The following is a 21,506-nucleotide window of genomic DNA, read 5'->3' on the forward strand; positions in this document are numbered from 1 at the left end:
AGAGAGATTCACTATTCACCACTCTAGCTTAGCGTCCATGTTAGTATACAGTACATAGTGAGGGCACTACTACTGATTAGCCAAGCCAATTAGACAGGGAGCCATGACCGTATTCACATGTATCAGTGGCTACTTAGAACCTATTGGATCATGGACATAACCAGGAGGGTTTAATTGGTTAACAGACTAGTTATTTTTGTCTTGTCTTATGTTTAAGAGGATTAAGAGATGTCACACACACACACACACACACACACTGTTGATATTTTTTGCACAAATGTTTGATGATCAAACCTAGCATGATAAATTATTTTCAAATTTCAAATGATTTTTTGCATGTTCAGACTTGTTTATGTTTGTTAGTTACAAATAATATGTTATGTATTCAGCATTTCTGTTTTAACCATATTCCCTGCTATGTCCCCAGTGTGCCTAACCCACCTGGCGCGGGCACGTCCCTGGGCGTCCAGGTCAACGGTGGGCACCCCTAGGCGTACGAAGCGGGTGAAGAGGGACTGCTCCATGTTGGAGTACTTCTGGAAGGCCATGTTCTTAATGACGGGGGGCAGCTGGTGGTGGTCTCCTATCATGATCCAACGCTTCAGCCTGCTGTAACCATCCTCTGGGTTCTGGAGAGGGAGAGGAAAGATAGGTCAGTGTCAAGGTTCAAGGTCAGTTCTTCTCCACAGAGAAGGGAAAATGGCTTGCATTTCAAACACCCATCACCGGCCCTGCACCTTTTCACACCTGTTCTTCACCTCCTTTCGTTCTCTCCATTCTCCCCCCTCTGCCTGTTAACTGAGTGGTGAACTTTGTGCGCCATCTATCTGGCTAGTAAATAATACTGTGAATGCAGGAGAGGTAGGATGGAGATGGAGACCGAGCCGAGCCTCACTGATGAGTTTGCTATTCTGCTGATTAGGAGGGAGAGTTTAATGAGGGTTTGACCCCAGACAAACCTGACATTACCAAGGCTCATATGTCGAGCCTGATTCAATCACCGATAGGGATCCAATGGAAGGAAAATGAAGGGTGGGGGATGTAGATTCTCATTACCGCCTACGATGGAAAGACAGCAGGCATGATGGGATGGATGTTTGCATTGATTGGAGCGAGAGGAGACTAAGAGGTCGTTGGCCAGGTTGATGTGGTTTAATAGTCTCCTCTGTAAACAGACCCTACTGCCATCTGCTATCTGAGGCTATTAGGCCCCAGCATGATGACCCCGTTAACACTGGATGGACCCATTCATCCTGAGTGACAAGGAGTTCTCTTCTCAGGTGAAGTATAGACCTAAATATGGGCTTTAGACCTGAACATTGGGGTTTAGCTCCGGTGGGATTTTGGGTCTGATTGTAGTAATTTACCTGCAGCAGGAGAGGGATGAAGGTCTCAATCTCCAGGATCTGAGCTGCTTCCTCCATCAGGATGTTGTCGTACTGAAAACAGAAGAACATTAGTGTAAGTGACGAGTTGCCTCTGACCCGAGTTCTGTGTGTGTGTGTCTGATCTTAGTGTGTGTAGTGTAGGGTAGAGTAATATTTGTGTGTGTGTGTGTGTGTGTGTGTGTGTCTGACCTTGAAGCCCAACTCCACCAGGTCATGGCGTTTGAGGGCAGCGTGGGTGCAGGTCATAGCGATGATCTTAGCCTCCTTCACTAGCAGATACTTGGAACGGTCCAGTCCACTCCTCAGCAGCTCGAAGGCTCGGAACTCCTGATGGACACACACACACACTAGTAAGAAGGTGGATCAGAGGGCTGGGGTTAGGGTTAGAGCTCAGGGGTAAAGGTTAAATCATCAGCATTGTCAGGTAGTGATGACCGGTTCAAAGGGCTGCACCACAGTGAGCAGATGTTTATCATAAGATGACATGATGGAATACAATTATCCTTGGACGTAAAAAAATGACGGTTCAACTCAATGCTCTAAATAAACACATCCAATACATCTGTTGAGAAAACTTTGCTTTGATGCCAAAATAGAGGACCATAATCAAGTGTGTCCAGATATACAGTACCAAGTCAAAGGTTTGGACACACCTACTCATTCAAGGGTTTTTCTTTATTTTTACTATTTTCTATATTGAATAATAGAGAAGATATCAAAACTATGAAATAACATATATGGAATCATGTAGTAACCAAAAAAAGTGTTAAACAAATCAAAATATATTTTATATTCTTCAAAGTAGCCACCCTTTGCCTTGATGACAGCTTTGCACACTCTTGGTATTCTCTCAACCAGCTTCACCTGAAATGCTTTTCCAACAGTCTTGAAGGAGTTCCCACATATGCTGAGCACTTGTTGGCTGCTTTTCCTTCACTCTGCGGTCCAACTCATCCCAAACCATCTCAATTGGGTTGAGGTCGGGTAATTGTGGAGGCCAGGTCATCTGATGCAGCACTCCATCACTCTCCTTCTTGGTCAAATAGCCCTTACACAGCCTGGAGGTGTGTTGGGTCATTGTCCTGTTCAAAAACAAATGATAGTCCCACTAAGCCCAAACCAGATGGGATGGCGTATCGCTGTAGAATGCTGCGGTAGCATGCTGGTTAAGTGTGCCTTGAATTCTAAATAAATCACTGACAGTGTCACCAGCAAAGCACCCTCACACCTCCTCCACCATGCTTCACGGTGTGAACCACACATGCGGAGATCATCCGTTCACCTACTCTGCGTCTCACAAAGACACGGCGGTTGTAACCAAAAATCTCAAATTTGGACTCATCAGACCAAAGGACAGATTTCCACCGTTCTAATGTCCATTGCTTGTGTTTCTTGGCCCAAGCAAGTCTCTTCCTTTTATTGGTGTCCTTTAGTAGTGGTTTATTTGCAGCAATTCAACCATGAAGGCCTGATTCACACAGTCTCCTCTGAACAGTTGATGTTGAAATGTGTCTGTTACTTGAACTCTGTGAAGCATTTATTTGGGCTGCCATTTCTGAGGCCGGTAACTGTAATGAACTTATCCTCTGCAGCAGAGATAACTCTGGGTCTTCCATTCCTGTGGTGGTCCTCAGGAAAGCAAGTTTCATCATAGCGCTTGATGGTTTTTGTGAATGCACTAGAAGAAACTTTAAAAGTTATTGAAATATTCCGGATTGACTGACCTTCATGTCTTAAGGTAATGATGGACTGTAGTTTCTCTTTGCTTATTTGAGCTGTTCTTGCCATAATATGGACTTGGTATTTTACTAAATAGGGCTATCTTCTGTATACCAACCCTACCTTGTCACAACACAACTGATTGGCTCAAACGCATTAAGAAGGAAAGAAATTCCACAAATTAACTTTTAACAAGGCACACCTGTTAATTGAAATGAATTCTAGGTGACTACCTAATGAAGCTGGTTGAGAGAATGCCATGAGTGTGCAAAGCTGTCATCAAGGCAAAGGGTGGCTACTTTGAAGAATCTCAAATATAAAATGTATTTTGATTTGTTTAACACTTTTTTGGTTACTACATGATTCCATATGTGATATTTCATAGTTTTGATGTCTTCTCTATTATTCTACAATGTAGAAAATAGTACAAACAAAGAAAAACCATGGAATGAGTAGGTGTGTCCAAACTTTTGACTAGTACTGTGTCCAATGCAGTCATCTACAACAGGGAGGTCATACAAGGCCGTAAAAACATTTTTTTATATATAAAAAAGTCACATTCCATTACCTAAAAACAGGATTCTTAGCAATTCCTTTGAAAAAATATCAAAACAAGGAATGAAATGTAAGACAGTAATTGCACGTGACCTTGGATATCTTCACTTTCAGCTATCTCCTTTTCAGTCCTTTCTATCCTCAGGAGCAGGCTCGTGAGCATTTAAAGGATATTCACATTTACATTTTAGTCATTTAGCAGACGCTCTTATCCAGAGCGACGTACAGTTAGTGAGTGCATACATTTTCATACTGGCCCCCCGTGGGAAACGAACCCACACCCCTGGCATTGCAAGCGCCATGCTCTACCAACTGAGCTACAGATATGGGTTACTGTTCAATAGAAGCTTAGTGAGCAGCCGAGCACTTCAGAACAGATTCCCTTACAGGGCTCGTCTGAATGGGAAAAGCAAGATTGGGGGTGTTTTCCTGAAAGGGACCCGCTTGAATTCATAGAGACCAGGCAGAGATATCATAGCTCTATACTGCTGAGGCTGAGAGTGGGCTAGTGTGGGTATAAACCGGTGTGGGTACGAACCGGCCCGGCGTGGCTATTTTGAGGTGGCCACATTTGCGGTCAAGGGGCTGCGGGGGGGGGCTGAGGGAGGTGGAGCCTCAGAGGGCACTGGGAGAGATAAATATTTGATGCGTTACTATTTTTATATTAATATTAAACCCGATCAAAACATGTAATATTAATGAGGGCTATTTTTAACCCCCCGTGGCTCCTCAGTGGTTGAAGGGTGAAATGAATTCACAGACTGAAAGGAGAGGAAGAAAGATAAACAACAGCGTGAGGCTGGATGGAGAGAAATCCCAGCGGTAGACGGCTGTACACTGTGTTCCGGCTGTGTGTGTGTTGGCATCGTCTGCTGGGATAGCATCTCATAAAACACAAACATCTTTAAATACTCCTTGTAGGCAGCCAGGCAACAGAGCACTTTCATTCTCCTGTAATTCTAGAGGGAGATTCTAGCGTCTCTGAGTTGGGAGACAGACAGATATCTCTGCAGCAGCATCATGGGCGAGGCCGGGCTAAGTGAACATAGTAAGGTTCTCCCGTCTGATGTGATGCAGCCAGTGATAAGAGGGATGCCAGATAAAAATCAAGGCCACACGTACATGTTAGGATATTACCTCCAGTCAATAACTTCTTTATTGCTTCTGCGAGGTCTCGGCGTTGCTCCCATAAATCTCTAATGTTATTGTTCTCTCTATATAAAGACCGGACGCAACCAGGAGGGGCTGTATCTGAGCTGAGGTGCATGGCAAAGCAGTGTATGTGTGTGTTTGTATGTGTGTGCGTGTGTGTGTGTGTGTTTGTGTACACAGACTATGAATTTAGATCGCAGAGTGTGTGTGTGTGTGTTTAGGGAATGCAAGGGCCTGTAATCTTCCATCTGCATCTGGGGAGACATATAGCGGGTCTTGTGTCACTGCCAATGGGGGAGGAGGGGTAGCGGGGTGACAATCATGTCATTCCAACCAATATCTCACAGAACAGACTCATAAACAGAGAGAGTGAGGAGAGGGAGAGGGGGAGGAGAGGGATAGGAGGGAGAGAGGGCTGGAGAGAGATAAAGATGGTGGTGAATATGGAAAAGAAAAGAATAGCGCCATCTAGCACCATCTATCCAACCGCATCATATTACAAACTCCTAACATTACAACAGAAACAGCTGTTGAAATCTGATTCAATGCGATGTAACTGTGCCTGCAATGCTACTTCTTTAAAGAGTAGGATGCCCATAGGGAGAGAGGGTCAGAATCGGACCAATCACCAGTGAGCCCAGGTGGACCAGTTATGGTGTCAGTGGGGTAAACAGAATCATGTGTTCAGTGAGTGTGTTCCAGCCCCCACCTGGCCACACACACAGCTAGCTTAATGACCCGTGAGGAATTATGTGTGACATAATTACCACTGACTGGGGTGAAGATGATGTGTGTGTGTTCAAGAGCTTGTGTGTGACATGTTTAACTCTGAGTGAGGATCTTCTTGGCGTGTTGTGCATGTGCCTTCAGCTAGGTAAACATGTGATGTGTGTGTACGTGCCTCTACGTGATGTGCGTGTGGCCTGCCTACCTCCAGCTGGGTAAAGATCTTCTTGATATGTCGGTAGCAGCCCTCTGCGATGTCCATGTCTTCTTCGTAGGAGCGACCGTAGAACACAGGCTGGGGTGCGTTGGAGAAGTACTTGTGGAAGGGGAAGTGTGCTGCCACGGCCTCGGCCTCCACCGTACAGCCCTGCTTAGACCTGACCTTGCTCATGTACTCTTCCCAGCGAGACATCACCTACAGCGGGGAGAGGGAGGACACCAGACAGCCCCCCCGGATGTTACAGGTCTGGCTCTTTTTGGTATGCCGCACACATGCATTCTCACTCATATAGATAAACACAGTTGAGTCACATTCAAAGAGCATGCATGCTTCTTCATACAAACACTCTTTGCATCACATACAAAAGGGACGCAAAGTCATAGACATGGATGCAAACACAGTCAACATGTATTTTATAGTAATAATATACTGGAAAATAACATAAAATATAAATTCTATTTTCCCCTTGAGTGTCATGGGAACGTGTGGAACCGTAATATATTGTGATATTTTGAAACAAAGCCCATGCCCTCACAGGCACAGTTGCAAAACAAACTACGCAGCCTTAGGGAACTGTGGAACAATTTGCAATTTAATCAGTATTACAAATGGCGATGTAGCTTGACCATCTGCCTTAATAGGCCATAACGATTAACAGAGACCATTATCCACCCCTGATATTATCCATCAGGCTCATTACTGCCTGATGTCCAATCCCATACAGGGTCTTTGAGTGCTAAGGTGACAAGGCAGATGAGGGGGAACAGATAATACTCTTCATCTGACAGGAGTGCCCTGGCCTATAGACAGAGATCTCATGTATAACTATTTATGACAATTTTATGGGAGATATTTTGCTGAGTTGTCCATGATGTTGTGTTGATAGCTGGTGTCTGTTCTGTTTGCGTCTGTCCAAAGACAATAAAAGGTTGATGACAATAGGAATCAAAGAAGAGGGGAGCCCCCTGACTGGCATGGAGGATTTCAATGTGTTGAGTGAGGGGTCTGGCATAGACCATAGGTTCCATAAACCCCACTACAATACTAAGCCTGACACAATGACTGCGGTATCTGCTATTAAACCACTGTCTCCCTCCCTCCTCTGCCGCCCCTCTTCAACCATTGCCAGCCTCCCGTGCTCCCAGTTTCATCTTACTGACAGCATGCCTCCTCAGTGAAAGATCAACTCTTCTTGATTTTAGATCTGGGCTATTGTATGAGCTCTCAGGTCTTCTTAAGTTGACAGTTGCCTTGGGTTGTCTTCTCTTTGTTTAAAAAGGCTGTTGTCTATTCTGGGCTATTCTGCTGATGCAATGCTGCCTGATGCATAATTGTCTGCTATGGCATCCTGGAGCCAGTATGCAGTATTTAGGTGACAGAAGTAAACAGAGGATAAGGTATAATAACTGAGGGGTTGGTATAATATTTTGGTATTTGTTGTTGAGGCAGATATGAAGTGAAAGGAAAATAGATACTGACACTTATTGAACTGGGATGTGGCCAGCACAACATTGATCAGCAGACTTTATCCCCTTGAATTTTGATTTTAGAGAAACATTTTATTCTCGATTTTTGCAGGTCAGGATATCAGGAATGAATGATTCATCTGTAAACGCATGTGTCCTCCCTGTACTGGAAAGTGACATACACACGTTCACATCCAACCACACACACACGCACACCCAGAACCCACACACCCCTCCTGTACTGACCTGGTAGAGGTAGAAGTGTCCGGCGGTCTCACAGGTGTAGGACACGTCTCCGGGGACGTCCAGACTCTCCTGCAGACGACCAACCTCACTGAGCAGCTCCAGCCTCCTTGCCAGCACGTAGTTCACACGCCCATACCTGAACAACATACCGCATTACATCAGCCCCTTCATACTATGAAAACCTCAACTCTGTTACAATAATGTCACTTAGTCTGTTTGTTTTACCTCTTGAGATGGGAAAACATGGTTTTTCTGACATCTAGTAACATTTTTTTTAAATTTCTTAAATTTATTTCAACTTTATTTAACCAGGTAAGCCAGTTGAGAACAAGTTCTCATTTACAACTGCGACCTGGCCAAGATAAAGCAAAGCAGTGCGATAAAAACAACAACAGAGTTACATATGGGGTAAAACAAAACATAAAGTCAAAAATACAACAGAAAATATATATACAGTGTGTGCAAATGTAGCAAGTTATGGAGGTAAGGCAATAAATAGGCTATAGTGCAAAATAATTACAATTAGTATTAACACTGGAATGATAGATGTGCAAGAAATGATGTGCAAATAGAGATACTGGGGTGCAAATGAGCAAAATAAATGAATACATGAACCCTATTCAAGCAAAACATCCTATTCCTATAATGCTGATAACAGTCTCAACCTCCCCTTCACATTGCCTACCTGCCCTTCCAGAACCGAGGGTCATACCACATCATTCTGAGGGGAAATGTTAATGTTTTGAAGAGAACTGAAGCCTAAACCTGTGACATCACAGCCTAGGGATAATGAACCCCTAAAATATGTTCATTATCATCATCATCCTACACGTGAGAATCAGCTGGCATCAAGTGGATAATCAAATGTAAAGTACACAAACGCTAACTCAACGCTCTGTATTAATAGCGTTGGTTGTTGAGGCGATGGGAGCTAATTGCACAAAACTAATAGCTAGATGGACCAAATTGCCTTCGTCACTAATAATGTATACATACCATTGATCACATATATTATTTACCACAATTGACTAGTATTGAATAAATACAGTGCACAATAAACAAGAGTTGTTTTTTCAACAAACGGAAAAGACAAAATCACAGTAAAACCGAGTCATCTTGTCTAGTCAGGTGTCCCGCCACAACAAACCAGAAAGCCGATTAGCATTAGTAGGTGGCACTGGGACATGCTATGTCAGATGTCACCCAGACACAGTGCTGTGTGTGAGATACTTGAGGTAGAGACCTATAGATATATATCCCGCTAAGCTTCACAGCAGAGGATTCAAACAGAATTACAACGGCCGACGACGTTAAATGAAAAAGTGGCGAACTTGTTTCCCTCCTCACAAAAGCAGCCCTCCGCTCTAACATCCCAGGAGAGAAAGAGAGAAAACGCAAACTGACCCATTTAGTCATGAAGTGCTTTCAACTTCCACAAAAGCTCTATATACACCCGCGTCCGCCGTCCAACCAGTATTTCAATATCTCATTAAAACTAGTTAACTGAGAGAATGTGTATAACTGTGTATTTATAGCATTTTACATGTTTTATTAAAAGGCAACATATTCTATATTAAATGTCACTGTAAACTACCATTGGTTGAGCACTGAGAACAGAGAAGGCCTCTTCGCCTGTTCATTTTCCATCCCATAGCCTATACAGTACAGTGGTAATTAGTTTCCCCAGCTGACTCCTTCCTCGTCATTAGACCGGAAGGAAGGAAGGAGTGAATGTGGAGTAAGTCAGTGTGCATGTTCTTGGCAGTATCCTCCTCGTCCTGGTACTGTAGCTAGCTGTAGCTGATCTGCATAATGCAATGGTGCTCCTCCAGAGAGAGGGCCGTCACATCCACTCATCATCTCATCTCTGCTCTATGCAACAAGGAGCTGTGTTCAGTTGACAGGAAACAGGAGAAAACCATTCGGAGGACCATGCATGAACTCCTAATACTAAGGCCCCGATTAAATACAATTTCGGGTTATGGTCATCGCGGCTTTTCCGCACCTCGGAGTCACAGTACCTCAAGGCACTGAATGAGACACAGACACATAGCCACACACATACAGAGTTCCCCAAATTGTGTGGGTGGGTGAACTACTGTGGCTGCCCTGAGAACTCTAGCGTGTTTCCTAACGGTGAGAATCTGCTCCCTGTATCTGTGTGCATGCACCAGGGGTCTGCAACAATGAGGGACCACCTAGGGCTCAAATCCACAGCCTAGCAAGGTCTTGAAGAAGACCCAACCAGTTTTGGTAGCCAATTGGTCCTCCAAATAAAACTCTAAAGCCGTCACTTTCCTGCCAAATGAGTCCCAAATGGGACAGTGAGACCCTGTACAAGGCCCAAATGTTGAGAGCACTAATCAGGATGGAATGGTTGGTGGAAATAGTGGGTGGGCAAGGGGAGACAGCAAGCAGGCCCTAATGAAGATAAAGCCATGACCAGGGTGGAGTGTATGGGGGGTATCGAGTGGCTCTGTACGTACAGTCGTGGTCAAAAGGTTTGAGAATGACACAAATATTAATTTTCAAAGTCTGCTGCCTACATTTTTATGATGGCAATTTGCATATACTACAGAATGTTATGAAGAGTGATCAGATGAATTGCAATTAATTGCAAAGTCCCTCTTTGCCATGAAAATGAACTTAAACCCCCAAAAAACATTTCCACTGCATTTCAGCCCTGCCACAAAAGGACCAGCTGACATCATGTCAGTGATTCTCTCGTTAACACAGGTGAGTGTGTTGACGAGGACACGGCTGGAGATCACTCTGTCATGCTGATTGAGTTAGAATAACAGACTGGAAGCTTTAAAAGGAGGGTGGTGCTTGAAATCATTGTTCTTCCTCTGTTAACCATGGTTACCTGCAAGGAAACATGTGCCGTCATCATTGCTTTGCACAAAAAGGGCTTCACAGGCAAGGATATTGCTGCTAGTAAGATTGCACCTAAATCAAGAACTTCAAGGAGAGAGGTTCAATTGTTGTGAAGAAGGCTTCAGGGCGCCCAAGAAAGTCCAGCAAGCGCCAGCACCGTCTCCTAAAGTTGATTCAGCTGCGGGATCGGGGCACCACCAGTGCAGAGCCCTCTCAGGAATGGCAGCAGGCAGGTGTGAGTGCATCTGCACGCACAGTGAGGCAAAGACTTTTGGAGGATTGCTTGGTGTCAAGACGGACAGCGAGGAAGCCACTTCTCTCCAGGAAAAACATCAGGGACAGACTGATATTCTGCAAAAGGTACAGGGATTGGACTGCGGTAAAGTCATTTTCTCTGACGAATCCCCTTTCCGATTGTTTGGGGCATCCGGAAAAAAGCTTGTCCGGAGAAGACAAGGTGAGCGCTACCATCAGTCCTGTGTCATGCCAACAGTAAAGCGTCCTGAGACCATTCATGTGTGGGGTTGCTTCTCAGCCAAGGGAGTGGGCTCACTCACAATTTTGCCTAAGAACACAGGCATGAATAAAGAATGGTACCAACACATCCTCCGAGAGCAACTTCTCCCAACCATCCAAGAACAGTTTGGTGACGAACAATGCCTTTTCCAGCATGATGGAGCACCTTGCCATAAGGCAAAAGTGAGAACTAAGTGGCTCGGGGAACAAAACATCGACATTTTGGGTCCACGGCCAGGAAACTCCCCAGACCTTAATCCCATTGAGAATTTGTGGTCAATCCTCAAGAGGCGGGTGGACAAACAAAAACCCACAAATTCTGACAAACTCCAAGCATTGATTATGCAAGAATGGGCTGCCATCAGTCAGGATGTGGCCCAGAAGTTAATTGACAGCATGCCAGGGCGGATTGCAGAGGTCTTGAAAAAGAAGGGTCAACACTGCAAATATTGACTCTTTGCATAAACTTAATGTAATTGTCAATGAAAGCCTTTGACACTTGTGGAATGCTTGTAATTATACTTCAGTATACCATAGTAACATCTGACAAAAATATCTAAAAACACTGAAGCAGCAAACTTTGTGAAGACCAATACTTGTGTCATTCTCAAAACGTTTGACCACGACTGTACAGTACCAGTCAAAAGTTTGGACACACCTACTAATTCAAGGGGTTTTCTTTATTTTTACTATTTTCTACATTGTAGAATAATAGTGAAGACATCAAAACTATGAAATAACAGATATGGAATCATGTAGTAACCAAAAAAATGTTAAACAAATCAAAATATATTTTATATTTGAGATTCTTCAAATAGCATTAAAATAAAAGTACAACCCTTGAATGAGTAGGTGTGTCCAACCTTTTGACTGGTACTGCATGTGTAACCCTAATGTGTGTATGTGTTCAGTTGGGCGTGTGTGAGAGTGTGTGTGTCTAACACCACGTGGCGTTTCCTCACCTGCTGAAGTCCTTCTCAGTCTCCAGTGCCTCCTCTCCGTGGCCCATACGTAGGAGGTGACGCTCGTCTATGTCCAGAGCTATGATCTTCTCAAACAGCTGGTTCAGAGCCTGGAACACACAGAACAGAGGTGAATGCCTGCACACACACACACACACACACACCTTACAGTGTTGCAGGGTGAACAGAAAGGGGACACAAGGCTTCCAACAGGTCCTATTGATATATTGGGGATAGTTCAGCATAATAATGATGTAGTCTACCGTATGACAAATAGAAATGGGGGAGGGAAATATTGCGTGATGACAATAAATGCAGCCGTTTCATAAATATCTTCAGTTATGTTAGAGGCTCCCGCTGCCAGCCAGCTGTTGTAGTAGTAAAATGCAGCTAGATCACTTTTTGATTAAATACTTGAGACTGGGGCACAGGGGAGCAACACTTTAATTTTTTGGTTGGCTTTCTCAGTGATTAATGGCACCATTTTTGGGCGGATTGGTGAATTCCTCCGGCAGCAACTTTTTTCATAAAAAGCTTCAAACATGCAATACTTGTGACTATATGGGCCATATCTATGATTATTGGGGCCTATTTGTTATCCATAACTTGCTATGGATAAAATCTTCTGCTACATGCCTATAAATGATGATATACAATGCATTCGGAAAGTATTCAGACCACTCCTGCGTGGTCTTGGCTGTGTGCTTAGGGTCGTAGTCCTGTTGGAAGGTGAACCTTTGACCCAGTCTGAGGTCCTGAGCGCTCTGGAGCAGGTTTTCATCAAGGATCTGTCTGTATTTTGCTCCGTTCATCTTTCCCTTGATCCTGACTAGTCTCCCAGTCCCTGCTGCTGAAAAACATCCCTTCAGCATGATGCTGCCACCACCATGCTTCACCGTAGGGATGGTGCAAGGTTTCTTCCAGATGTGACGCTTGGCATTCAGGCCAAAGAGTTAAATCTTGGTTTCATCAGACCAGAGAATCTTGTTTCTCATGGTCAGAGTCCTTTAGGTGCCTTTTGGCAAACTCCAGGCGGGCTGTCATGTGCATTTTACTGAGGAGTGGCTTCCGTCTGGCCACTCTACCATAAAGGCCTGATTGGTGGAGTGCTGCAGAGATGGTTGTCCTTCTGGAAAGTTCTCCCATCTCCACAGAGGAACTCTGGAGCTCTGTCAGAGTGACAAATCGGGTTCTTGGTCACATCCCTGACCAAGGCCCTTCTCCCCCGATTGCTCAGTTTGGCCAGGTGGCCAGCTCCAGGAAGAGTCTTGGTGGTTCCAAACTTCTTCCATTTAAGAATGATGGAGGCCACTGTGTTCTTGGGGACCTTCAATGCTGCAGACATTTTTGGTACCCTTCCCCAGATCTGTGCCTCGATACAATCCTGTCTCGGAGCTCTACGGACAATTTCTTCGACCTCATGGCTTGGTTTTTGCTCTGACATGCACTGTCAACTGTGGGACCTTACATAGACAGGTGTGTGCCTTTCCAAATCATGTCCAAACAATTGAATTTACCACAAGTGGACTCCAATCAAGTTGTAGAAACATCTGAAGGATGAATAATGGAAACAGGATGCACCGGAGCTCAATTTCGAGTCTCATAGCAAAGGGTCTGAATACTTATGTAAATAAGGTATCTGTTTTTCCTTTGTAATAAATTAGCCAACATTTCTAAAGACCTGTTTTCTCTTTGTCATTATGGGGTATTGGGTGTAGATGGATGAGATTTTTATTACATTTTTGAATAAGGCTTTAACGTAACAAAATGTGGAAAAAGTCAAGGGGTCTGAATACTTTCCGAATGCACAGTTTATGTCAATTTAGTCATTTTAGAGGCGTTTCCTACTTGGTTGGAGTGTGTGACTATGAGGGTTCTCTGCTCAGGGAAGTTGTGGTAGAGGTTGGAGATGATCTGGACGGCCACATCGGTCTTTCCTGTACCTGGAGGACCCACCACCTAGAGAGAGTGAGGGAGGAGGGATAGAGAGAAAGTGCACGGAGGAGAAAAAGGAGAAGGGTGGTTAGATAACAGAAAAGGCCTCTGCCACAGTGGTTCTGACAAGAAGGCCCTGTGCCTGTCAGAACACACAGTTTTCCCCTCAGTGGATCAGACAGGACCTGTGTGTGAGTAGGGCTGAGGTGAGAAGTGCTTGGCATGCAAGGTCATCCTCCCTGCACTCACAGGCAAGGACACAGAAACAGAGAGAGAACAAATAAAACTAGAGCGCCCATTAAGCTCTTTCCATTGGCTCCTTGACCTTCATTGTATCTAGTTAAGGCTTTAGAGATCATTGGGTCTAGTCTAGAACTATCACCGTCCTCAAACACATAAACACCACTACACCAGTCGGAAAGGACAGGCTCATAAACAAACTATTTGTGTTTCCATTTTCATCAGGGCTTTCCCAGGACAAAAGGTGCTCACAGACTAGCGGAGGCTACACCTGGGAATAGAGTTTACTTGACGGTATATTCATAAAACATTTATTTAGCCACCGTCTTACCTCAGGTAAGTCCTTTTAAAGCACTCGCAAAAAAGCCAGTCCACTTTACAGACTGGACACCCCAAAACAGTGTAAAAACTTTAAACCTGGCCTAAAAATGGCTCCAAAACTGATCCAACAGATGATAGGCAAAGCATGGGACTGGGAGGCTGTCTTGGCTGGGAGGCTGTCTTGGCTGGGAGGCTGTCTTGGCTGGGAGGCTGTCTTGGCTGGGAGGGGACTGGAAGGCGGTCTTGACTGGGAGGCGGTCTTGACTGGGAGGGGGTCTTGACTGGGAGGGGGTCTTGACTGGGAGGGGGTCTTGACTGGGAGGCGGTCTTGACTGGGAGGCGGTCTTGACTTCTAACGATTGTCGTGACATGCCAGTGAGCGATGTGTGTGTCTGTGCAGAGTTGTTTTACGACTGCCATATTTACTCCACAGCAGTCACCCAATAAATAACAGACCGACCCCTCAGCCAGCTACCGATCACCAGGCCGGGAATGAGCTTCATCAAAGCAAGGCGGTAGTGTGTGTGTGTGCTGTCACCAGGAACACTAGAGTGGGTAGTAGAGTGTGTATGTGCGTTTCTGAGAGGCTGTGTGTGTGCGCGTTTTAGTGTGTGTGCTCCATCGGCACCATTTAAGATAATTTAGCGGAGGGGCTTTCAGGGAAGTATTTCACTGGCAAGGTCTGACTGAGTTCTGCATGAGTGATGGGGATTGGGACGCCAAATAACTCCGCCTTATTTACTAGTGGCTGGGGAAGTCCCCAGCCAGTCCCCTGCGTCAGGCAGAGTGGTTACAAATCCTCAGCTCTTCAAGCAGACAGGGCCAATATTACACCTGTCATATCACAGCTCACTGGTATGGGGGGCCTGCTGATGTAGCCAACATCACACTCTGGGCTATGAGTGATTGAAAGGCACAGTTTAACTCACGAGCCAATGGATGGGAGAGTTCAATTGTTGCTCAAACTTTTAATGCCGTCTGTCCATTGCCTTGGTTTATTAAAGTGGCCAGATAGGATTAGTCAATGCATATTTTTTTTTTACCAACAGCTTTTTGCTAGACAATATGTTTTATTTTGACAGTATATTAAAGTATGAAAAGCAATATCAATGCTTCCTATGAGCAGTATGAGGTCAGTTTAGTGTATTAGTATAAAAAAAAGTCAGTAGCAGACAAGAGGTATACTTAAGACAGTAAATGTTCTTACCATAGTCAGTCCAGGCTGCATCCCAGCACGGATGGCCTCAATCTGAGTTGGTGTAAACTGGATGGTATTTCTGTTCAAACACACAAAGTTTTAACTAATGGTTAGAGGATTTTAAGGAACATGTTGAAAACTTCAGAGAAGCTAAACGAGAGCTGTTTTTAACAAGCTCTGTGATGAAGAGTTCGAAAACCTCATGAAAGACGTTTCAGTCAAGGGACCCAGAGGAGTTTCTGTGCCTAAAAGGATTTCAATATCAAAGTGCAACTGAAGAAGCAAAGTTACCATCAGATCAGATGAATGATAATTTTATTAACTAACAAGGCAATTAATTTCTGTTCAGTTATGATTAAGATTGATATAATTAAGACTTTGACAGTTTGTTTTGATCTAGTTTGCTACAGGGCTAAAATGTCAAGAAATTACCTCACCAAACAGAACCACCAAAACTTTACACAGCCAACAGCGCAAATCCCCAGAGCTCACGCTAACATAGCAAATCAAAACACACCAATCCGAATAAATAGAAATCAGTATAAAACGTCCCTGACAGAAATGTAAACATTTTAGAGCATTGCATTTTACAGAGCTGGGTTGTTTTTGCTCTAGGGGGAAAGGTTTGCTCTGTCAATGCCCTCAAGCATAAACTTGTCGGGCCTTTGGGGGAAGCTAAATTTGGAGCAGGCAGGCACGTTAGGGGTGGAAACACGCAGGCCCTGAGCGGAGGCTAAACAAAAAGGTGGGTGCTTTATTTAGGAGCCCTGCGGACACACTGGAGCAAAATGAGACTTGACTGGCTAGAGAGAGGACAAGGACTTGACCTCTGTGCAGTGCCAACCCTGCAGGGGCTCCTGCAGGATTTAATCTTCGAACCTCACCGTTTGGGCTGGTTGTAGGGGTAGGGCCCCCGGTTGGGCGTGACGTGAGGCTCCACTATAAGCATTTTTTCTTCCTCCTTTTTCTCCTCCTCAGAGTCTGCCTTCCTCTTCTTGCCTTTGTCTGCCTTGTTCTGCACAGGGAACTTGATTCTAGGGTGGGGAAAGAGCAGAAGGTTCAAAGATATGTTGAGGTTGGACCACATCAAAAAGACAACACCCCAGGAAGACAATGACCCCAACCCTACTCCATCTGACCCTTGACCTCTGACCTGAAGGGGGGTATCTGCAGCTTGGGGTTGTCCTCAGTGACCTTGACGGTGTAACCAGGGAAACAGGACCTCAGGTGGTCGATCGACAGGAAGGTGTCATTGAAGTCAAGGGAGGAGATCTGATTGGGCATCTTGGAGTAGTGGGCGGAGCCCGGGTCGCCATAGCCCAGGATGATGTCATGGAGCCATTCTGGGACCACACACTCAGTGTTCATCAGGTTTCTGATCGTCTCCAGGACAGCCTAGGGGAGAAAACAAAACACCAAGATAGTTAACGGCTACATTTGAATTTCCAAGATAACTGCTGGCTCTCTTGGCCATCTCTGCCAGCAGCAGCAGTCTCCAGTAGTCCAACCTGATTTAACAGAATGTGCATCGTACTACAGGCATGCCTCCAGAGATGGACGCCTAGAGAGATGAGGGGGAGGGGGGCGTGCGGTGCAAGGTCACCCATCCTCGAGGGCCTCTGTCTGGGGTCAGTGGGGGGAATCAGAGGCCTTGAGCTGGAGGTAATCCTGGATCACCCTCAGGCTTCCAGCTCCCGGACCAGGCAGTGATTGATCACCCAGGGGTGGGGTGGAGGAGAAGAGATCAAGGCCTGGCGGTGATGCTCAAATAAAGGGAGGGATGAAGGGAAGGGAAAGAGGGAGGAAGCAATAAATGGATGGATGGAAGGTGAGAGGTAGTATGAAACAAGGGAAGAAGGGATGGATATAGAGAGAGGGAGTTTAAATAACAAAGGTGGTCTGGGTCATGTGTAATGTGCAGTAACAGTCCTCCCTACTAACCTTGAAGTTGTTCTCTTTGGGCTTGCGTCTCATGATGATGTTGAAGGACTCGTAGGGGTCCTCAGTGGCGTTCTGGATGTTGCTGGTCATATCCTGCTGGTACTGGTTAGGGTCCAGCCACACTCTGAACGTCCTGGTGTCTCCTCTCAGTTTGGGCTTGGGGTCAGGGCCTGTTGAATAGGATAGGGACAACACATTGTAGTACATTATGGTCCAGATTGAATTAATAAGTATCTGCATTAAGGCAAAAAGTTTACCTGTACATTTCCAGTACGAATAAAATATATGATAGGATTTTAAACGGTTTAATATTTAAAGCTATTGTTTTTAGTATTCATTCACTTGAGAAAATAAAAACAGGCATGCAAGGTAGAAACTGTTGTGCTACGCTAAGTGATCTTGTGACATGCAACCAATGATTTATATACTGTATACACACTAGATGACCGTCAGGGGGCGCTGTTTTGAAGCCACCACACCATCTTCGCACGCCCCCACCGTTGTAAAATAATATTTTGTAAGCTATAGAAATGCATTTATTAATGTCTACATTTGTTTTTGCCACATGTATTCTGTTGCAGACACCTTAATGCATACTTTTAAATTATATTATGTGAGCTAAACATAAAAATGAAAACATTTTCCTTAAAGTATAGTTTTTCAAACGTTCTAATGTTACTGTCCCCACTACAACAAAAACATACTTAAATAAATGTAATTTTGGCCTTGAAACGTTTAATTGAAATACTGTAGAATTCCATTCATTCCTATGGAGAACTGCTGCTTCTGGGGAGTGCCATTACGGCCGACCGGTGGCTTCAAAGCCTCTCACTAGCCAATACATAGCATCGGCAATCCAGGGTTTTTATATACATCATTGCATGCAATTCAACTAACCCCCGAAATACAAATTCCATTTGGAGGTTTAATCGTAACCAAAGAGTTATGAAATTAATTCTCAACATATCGTCTACCAGCCAATACATGGCTAATGATGTACGGTGGGTATATGAGCCTGGCAATGTTCAACACTTATGTAACAACACAAGGACACACAGCGAGAGAGAGAGAGATTAGAGAGCAAGATGAAAGAGAGGACCACTGTCCTTGAAATCAGAGAAGCATTAGTTACACTGGCCAGACCCCCCAAAAAGACGGCCCTTTTTAGGGCTCATCGTATGCCTACCATTTCATAAACACCAGGGCATCTTCCCTAGTCCCCGAGAGAGCTAAACTCTCAAATCCTAGTCCAGGCCACTCCCACCTCAGCATCCACCCCCACAGTACATTCTCATGCCACTCATCTGCCACCTCAGCACCAACACACATTTACATTCTCATGCCTCTCACACACACACACAGGCTAGAGGCTTTAGACCTGGTGCCATAGTCCAGAGCCCTGGAAGTGAAACTCAAACCGGTAGCCCGTCCCATGTATTTCCTTTAAAGAAGTGTGGTGCGATTGACGAATGAGTGGCTGGAAGGAGGACACTAAACACACTGGGATAAAGGGCTGAGGACAGCTAGAGATGGGTGTCTGTGAAGAGCTAGGCATGTAGCCAGTAGGGAAAAGTAACCAAAATCAGATTTACGTGGTTGTATCTTTCAGCTATTTCCAGCTTTACTTTACTGACTTTTACAGCTTATAGCAATTTTGGACAGGCCAAAAAGCCCCCTTGTATATTAAATTTTAAATATCTCTGGGGTTGCTGAATAAATGGAGGATAAATAAATATAAACGATAGCGCCACTTTACACAAAGCGCCCAGTGATACACGTGACATGTCTGTCCCTGGCTCAGCCCTGTGGGCATCTGAAAGTTTCATAGATACACCAGCCCAGTTAGCACCGCTCTCTACATTTTTAATACAGTGGGAATATGGAGAGGAGCAAAGAGGGGAAATTGTGTTTTGGTAGTGGTGCACGGACACATGTTCAGACATGGGAAAGGAGGAACACTTAGGATACCATGTCTGGAGGTTAACCTGATATTACATCCAATCCACTCCAATAGCCTGCTCTGAACTCTGCTGGTGGAAGAAGGCTCTAGGTAGAAGTTGCCTGTAGGAGGCTAAGCTCTAGGATAAGCGTACCCTTCCCCAATCATAACGTTAATCATTAGGAGGGGAAATGCAAAACTGACCTTTGATCAGGGTAACATGCCTGAATGTCTCCTTTCATAGCCAAACCACAGGGGAAAGAAAAGCCATGGCAGGCCCAGTCACAGCTTCAATAGGATGGATCTGAGACTATGGCTGTCATGTTATTCTGGAGTCTAGAGAAGCCTGTCATACAGTGCATTCGGAAAGTATTCAGACCCCTTGACTTACTCCACATTTTGTTACGTTACAGCCCTTATTATAAAACAGATTAAATCGTTTTCCCCCCTCAATCTACACACAATAACCCATAATGAGAAAGCAAAAAAAAGTTCTGAGACTTGTCCCGAAGCCACTCCTGCGTTGTCTTGGCTGTGTGCTTTGGGTCATTGTCCTGTTGGAAGGTGAACCTTTGGCCCAGTCTGAGGTCCTGAGAGCTCTGGAGCAGGTTTTCATCAAGGATCTCTCTGTACTTTGCTCTGTTCACCTTTCCCTCAATCCTGACTAGTCTCCCAGTCCCTGAAGAACATCCCCACAGCATGATGCTGCCACCACCATGCTTCACCGTAGGGATGGTGCCAGAATACGTGACGCTGGTATTCAGGCCAAAGAGTTCAATCTTGGTTCCATCAGACCAGAGAATCTTGTTTCATGGTCTGAGAGTCCTTTAGGTGCCTTTTGGCACACTCCAAGCAGGCGGTCATGTGCCTTTTACTGAGGAGTGGCTTCCGTCTGGCATCTCTACCATAAAGGCCTGATTGGTAGAGTGCTGCAGAGATGGTTATCCTTCTGGAAGATTCTCCCATCTCCACAGAGGAACTCTGGAGCTCTGTCAGAGTGACCATAAGGTTCTTGGTCACCTCCCTGAGGTGGCCCCGATTGCTCAGTTTGACCGGGCGGCCAGCTCTAGGAAGAATCTTGGTGGTTCCAAACTTCCTCCATTTAAGAATGATGGAGGCCACTGTGTTCTTGGGGACCTTCAATGCTGCAGAAATGTTTTGGTACCCTTCCCCAGATCTGTGCCTCGACACAATCCTGTCTCGGAGCTCTACGGACAATTCCTTCGACCTCATGGCTTGGTTTTTGCTCTGACATGCACTGTCAACTGTGGGACCTTATATAGACAGTTGTGTGCCTTTCCAAATCATGTCCAATCAATTGAATTTACCACAGGTGGATTCCAATCAAGTTGTAGAAATATCTCAAGGATGATCAATGGAAACACCTGAGCGAAATTTTGTGTCTCATAGCAAAGGGTCTGAATACTTATGGGAATATTGTATTTCAGTTTTTTTTATAAAAAGTCTGTTTTCGCTGTTTCATTATGGGGTAGTGTGTAGATTGTTGAGGGCAAAAAATAATGTAATCAATTTTAGAATAATGCTGTAACATAACAAGATGTGGAAAAAGGGGTCTGAATACTTTCCGAATGCACTGTATAACATGTCCCTTTCTACCTCAGTAAAATAGAATAAATAAAACATTGAGAGGCGTTCAAGTGCGATGGGTTGCCCTAAGGTTAATGGAGTGTTAATGCGAACAGGTCAGGTCTCTGGTTGAGTGTCACCATGACAACCCCACTAGACCTCATGGGCTGGAAGTTAGGGGGTCGGAGGAGGATGAGGGGAAGGGTGTGTATGTGTGAGTGTGTATGGGCAGGATGTGTGTGCCGGTGTGTGTGGTGGTAGGAAGGGTATGTATGCACGTCTGTGTGTGTACGCTGGTGTGTATACAGATGCCCGTCTGAGTGCCAACCTACCTTCCTCTATGACACGGCCCTTGTCGTCCAGCATGCCCTGCACCTCGCAGCCCCTCACGTAGGCCAGGCCTGTCTGCTCCACAAAGGGCTGGCGCCGGTCGAAGCGTGTGCCGTAGGGCAGGTTCGGCCGCACCGTGACCAGAAAGCAAACATCGTGCTTACGCAGCCCTGGGAAAGGTGAGGAGA

At 45.0% G+C, this 21,506-nt stretch overlaps 1 protein-coding gene across 1 annotated transcript in view; it reads right to left on the minus strand.

The window, feature by feature from the left end:
* Nucleotides 1-21,506, minus strand: part of aqr (aquarius intron-binding spliceosomal factor) — an 83,596-nt gene that overhangs the window by 43,742 nt on the left and 18,348 nt on the right. Inside the window, exons 18-29 of the mRNA XM_084182598.1 lie at nt 21,321-21,488; nt 17,463-17,632; nt 16,675-16,916; nt 16,406-16,555; nt 15,531-15,600; nt 13,676-13,786; nt 11,828-11,937; nt 7,473-7,608; nt 5,746-5,955; nt 1,578-1,715; nt 1,368-1,439; nt 442-629 (exon numbers count right to left, since the gene is read on the minus strand). Coding sequence (XP_084038724.1) covers nt 442-629; nt 1,368-1,439; nt 1,578-1,715; nt 5,746-5,955; nt 7,473-7,608; nt 11,828-11,937; nt 13,676-13,786; nt 15,531-15,600; nt 16,406-16,555; nt 16,675-16,916; nt 17,463-17,632; nt 21,321-21,488 — 1,765 coding nt within the window. The remainder of the gene's footprint in view (nt 1-441; nt 630-1,367; nt 1,440-1,577; nt 1,716-5,745; nt 5,956-7,472; nt 7,609-11,827; nt 11,938-13,675; nt 13,787-15,530; nt 15,601-16,405; nt 16,556-16,674; nt 16,917-17,462; nt 17,633-21,320; nt 21,489-21,506) is intronic.

This window comes from Coregonus lavaretus (assembly GCF_964263955.1).
Source record: "Coregonus lavaretus genome assembly, chromosome: 18".
In the NCBI taxonomy this organism is placed as follows: domain Eukaryota; kingdom Metazoa; phylum Chordata; class Actinopteri; order Salmoniformes; family Salmonidae; genus Coregonus; species Coregonus lavaretus.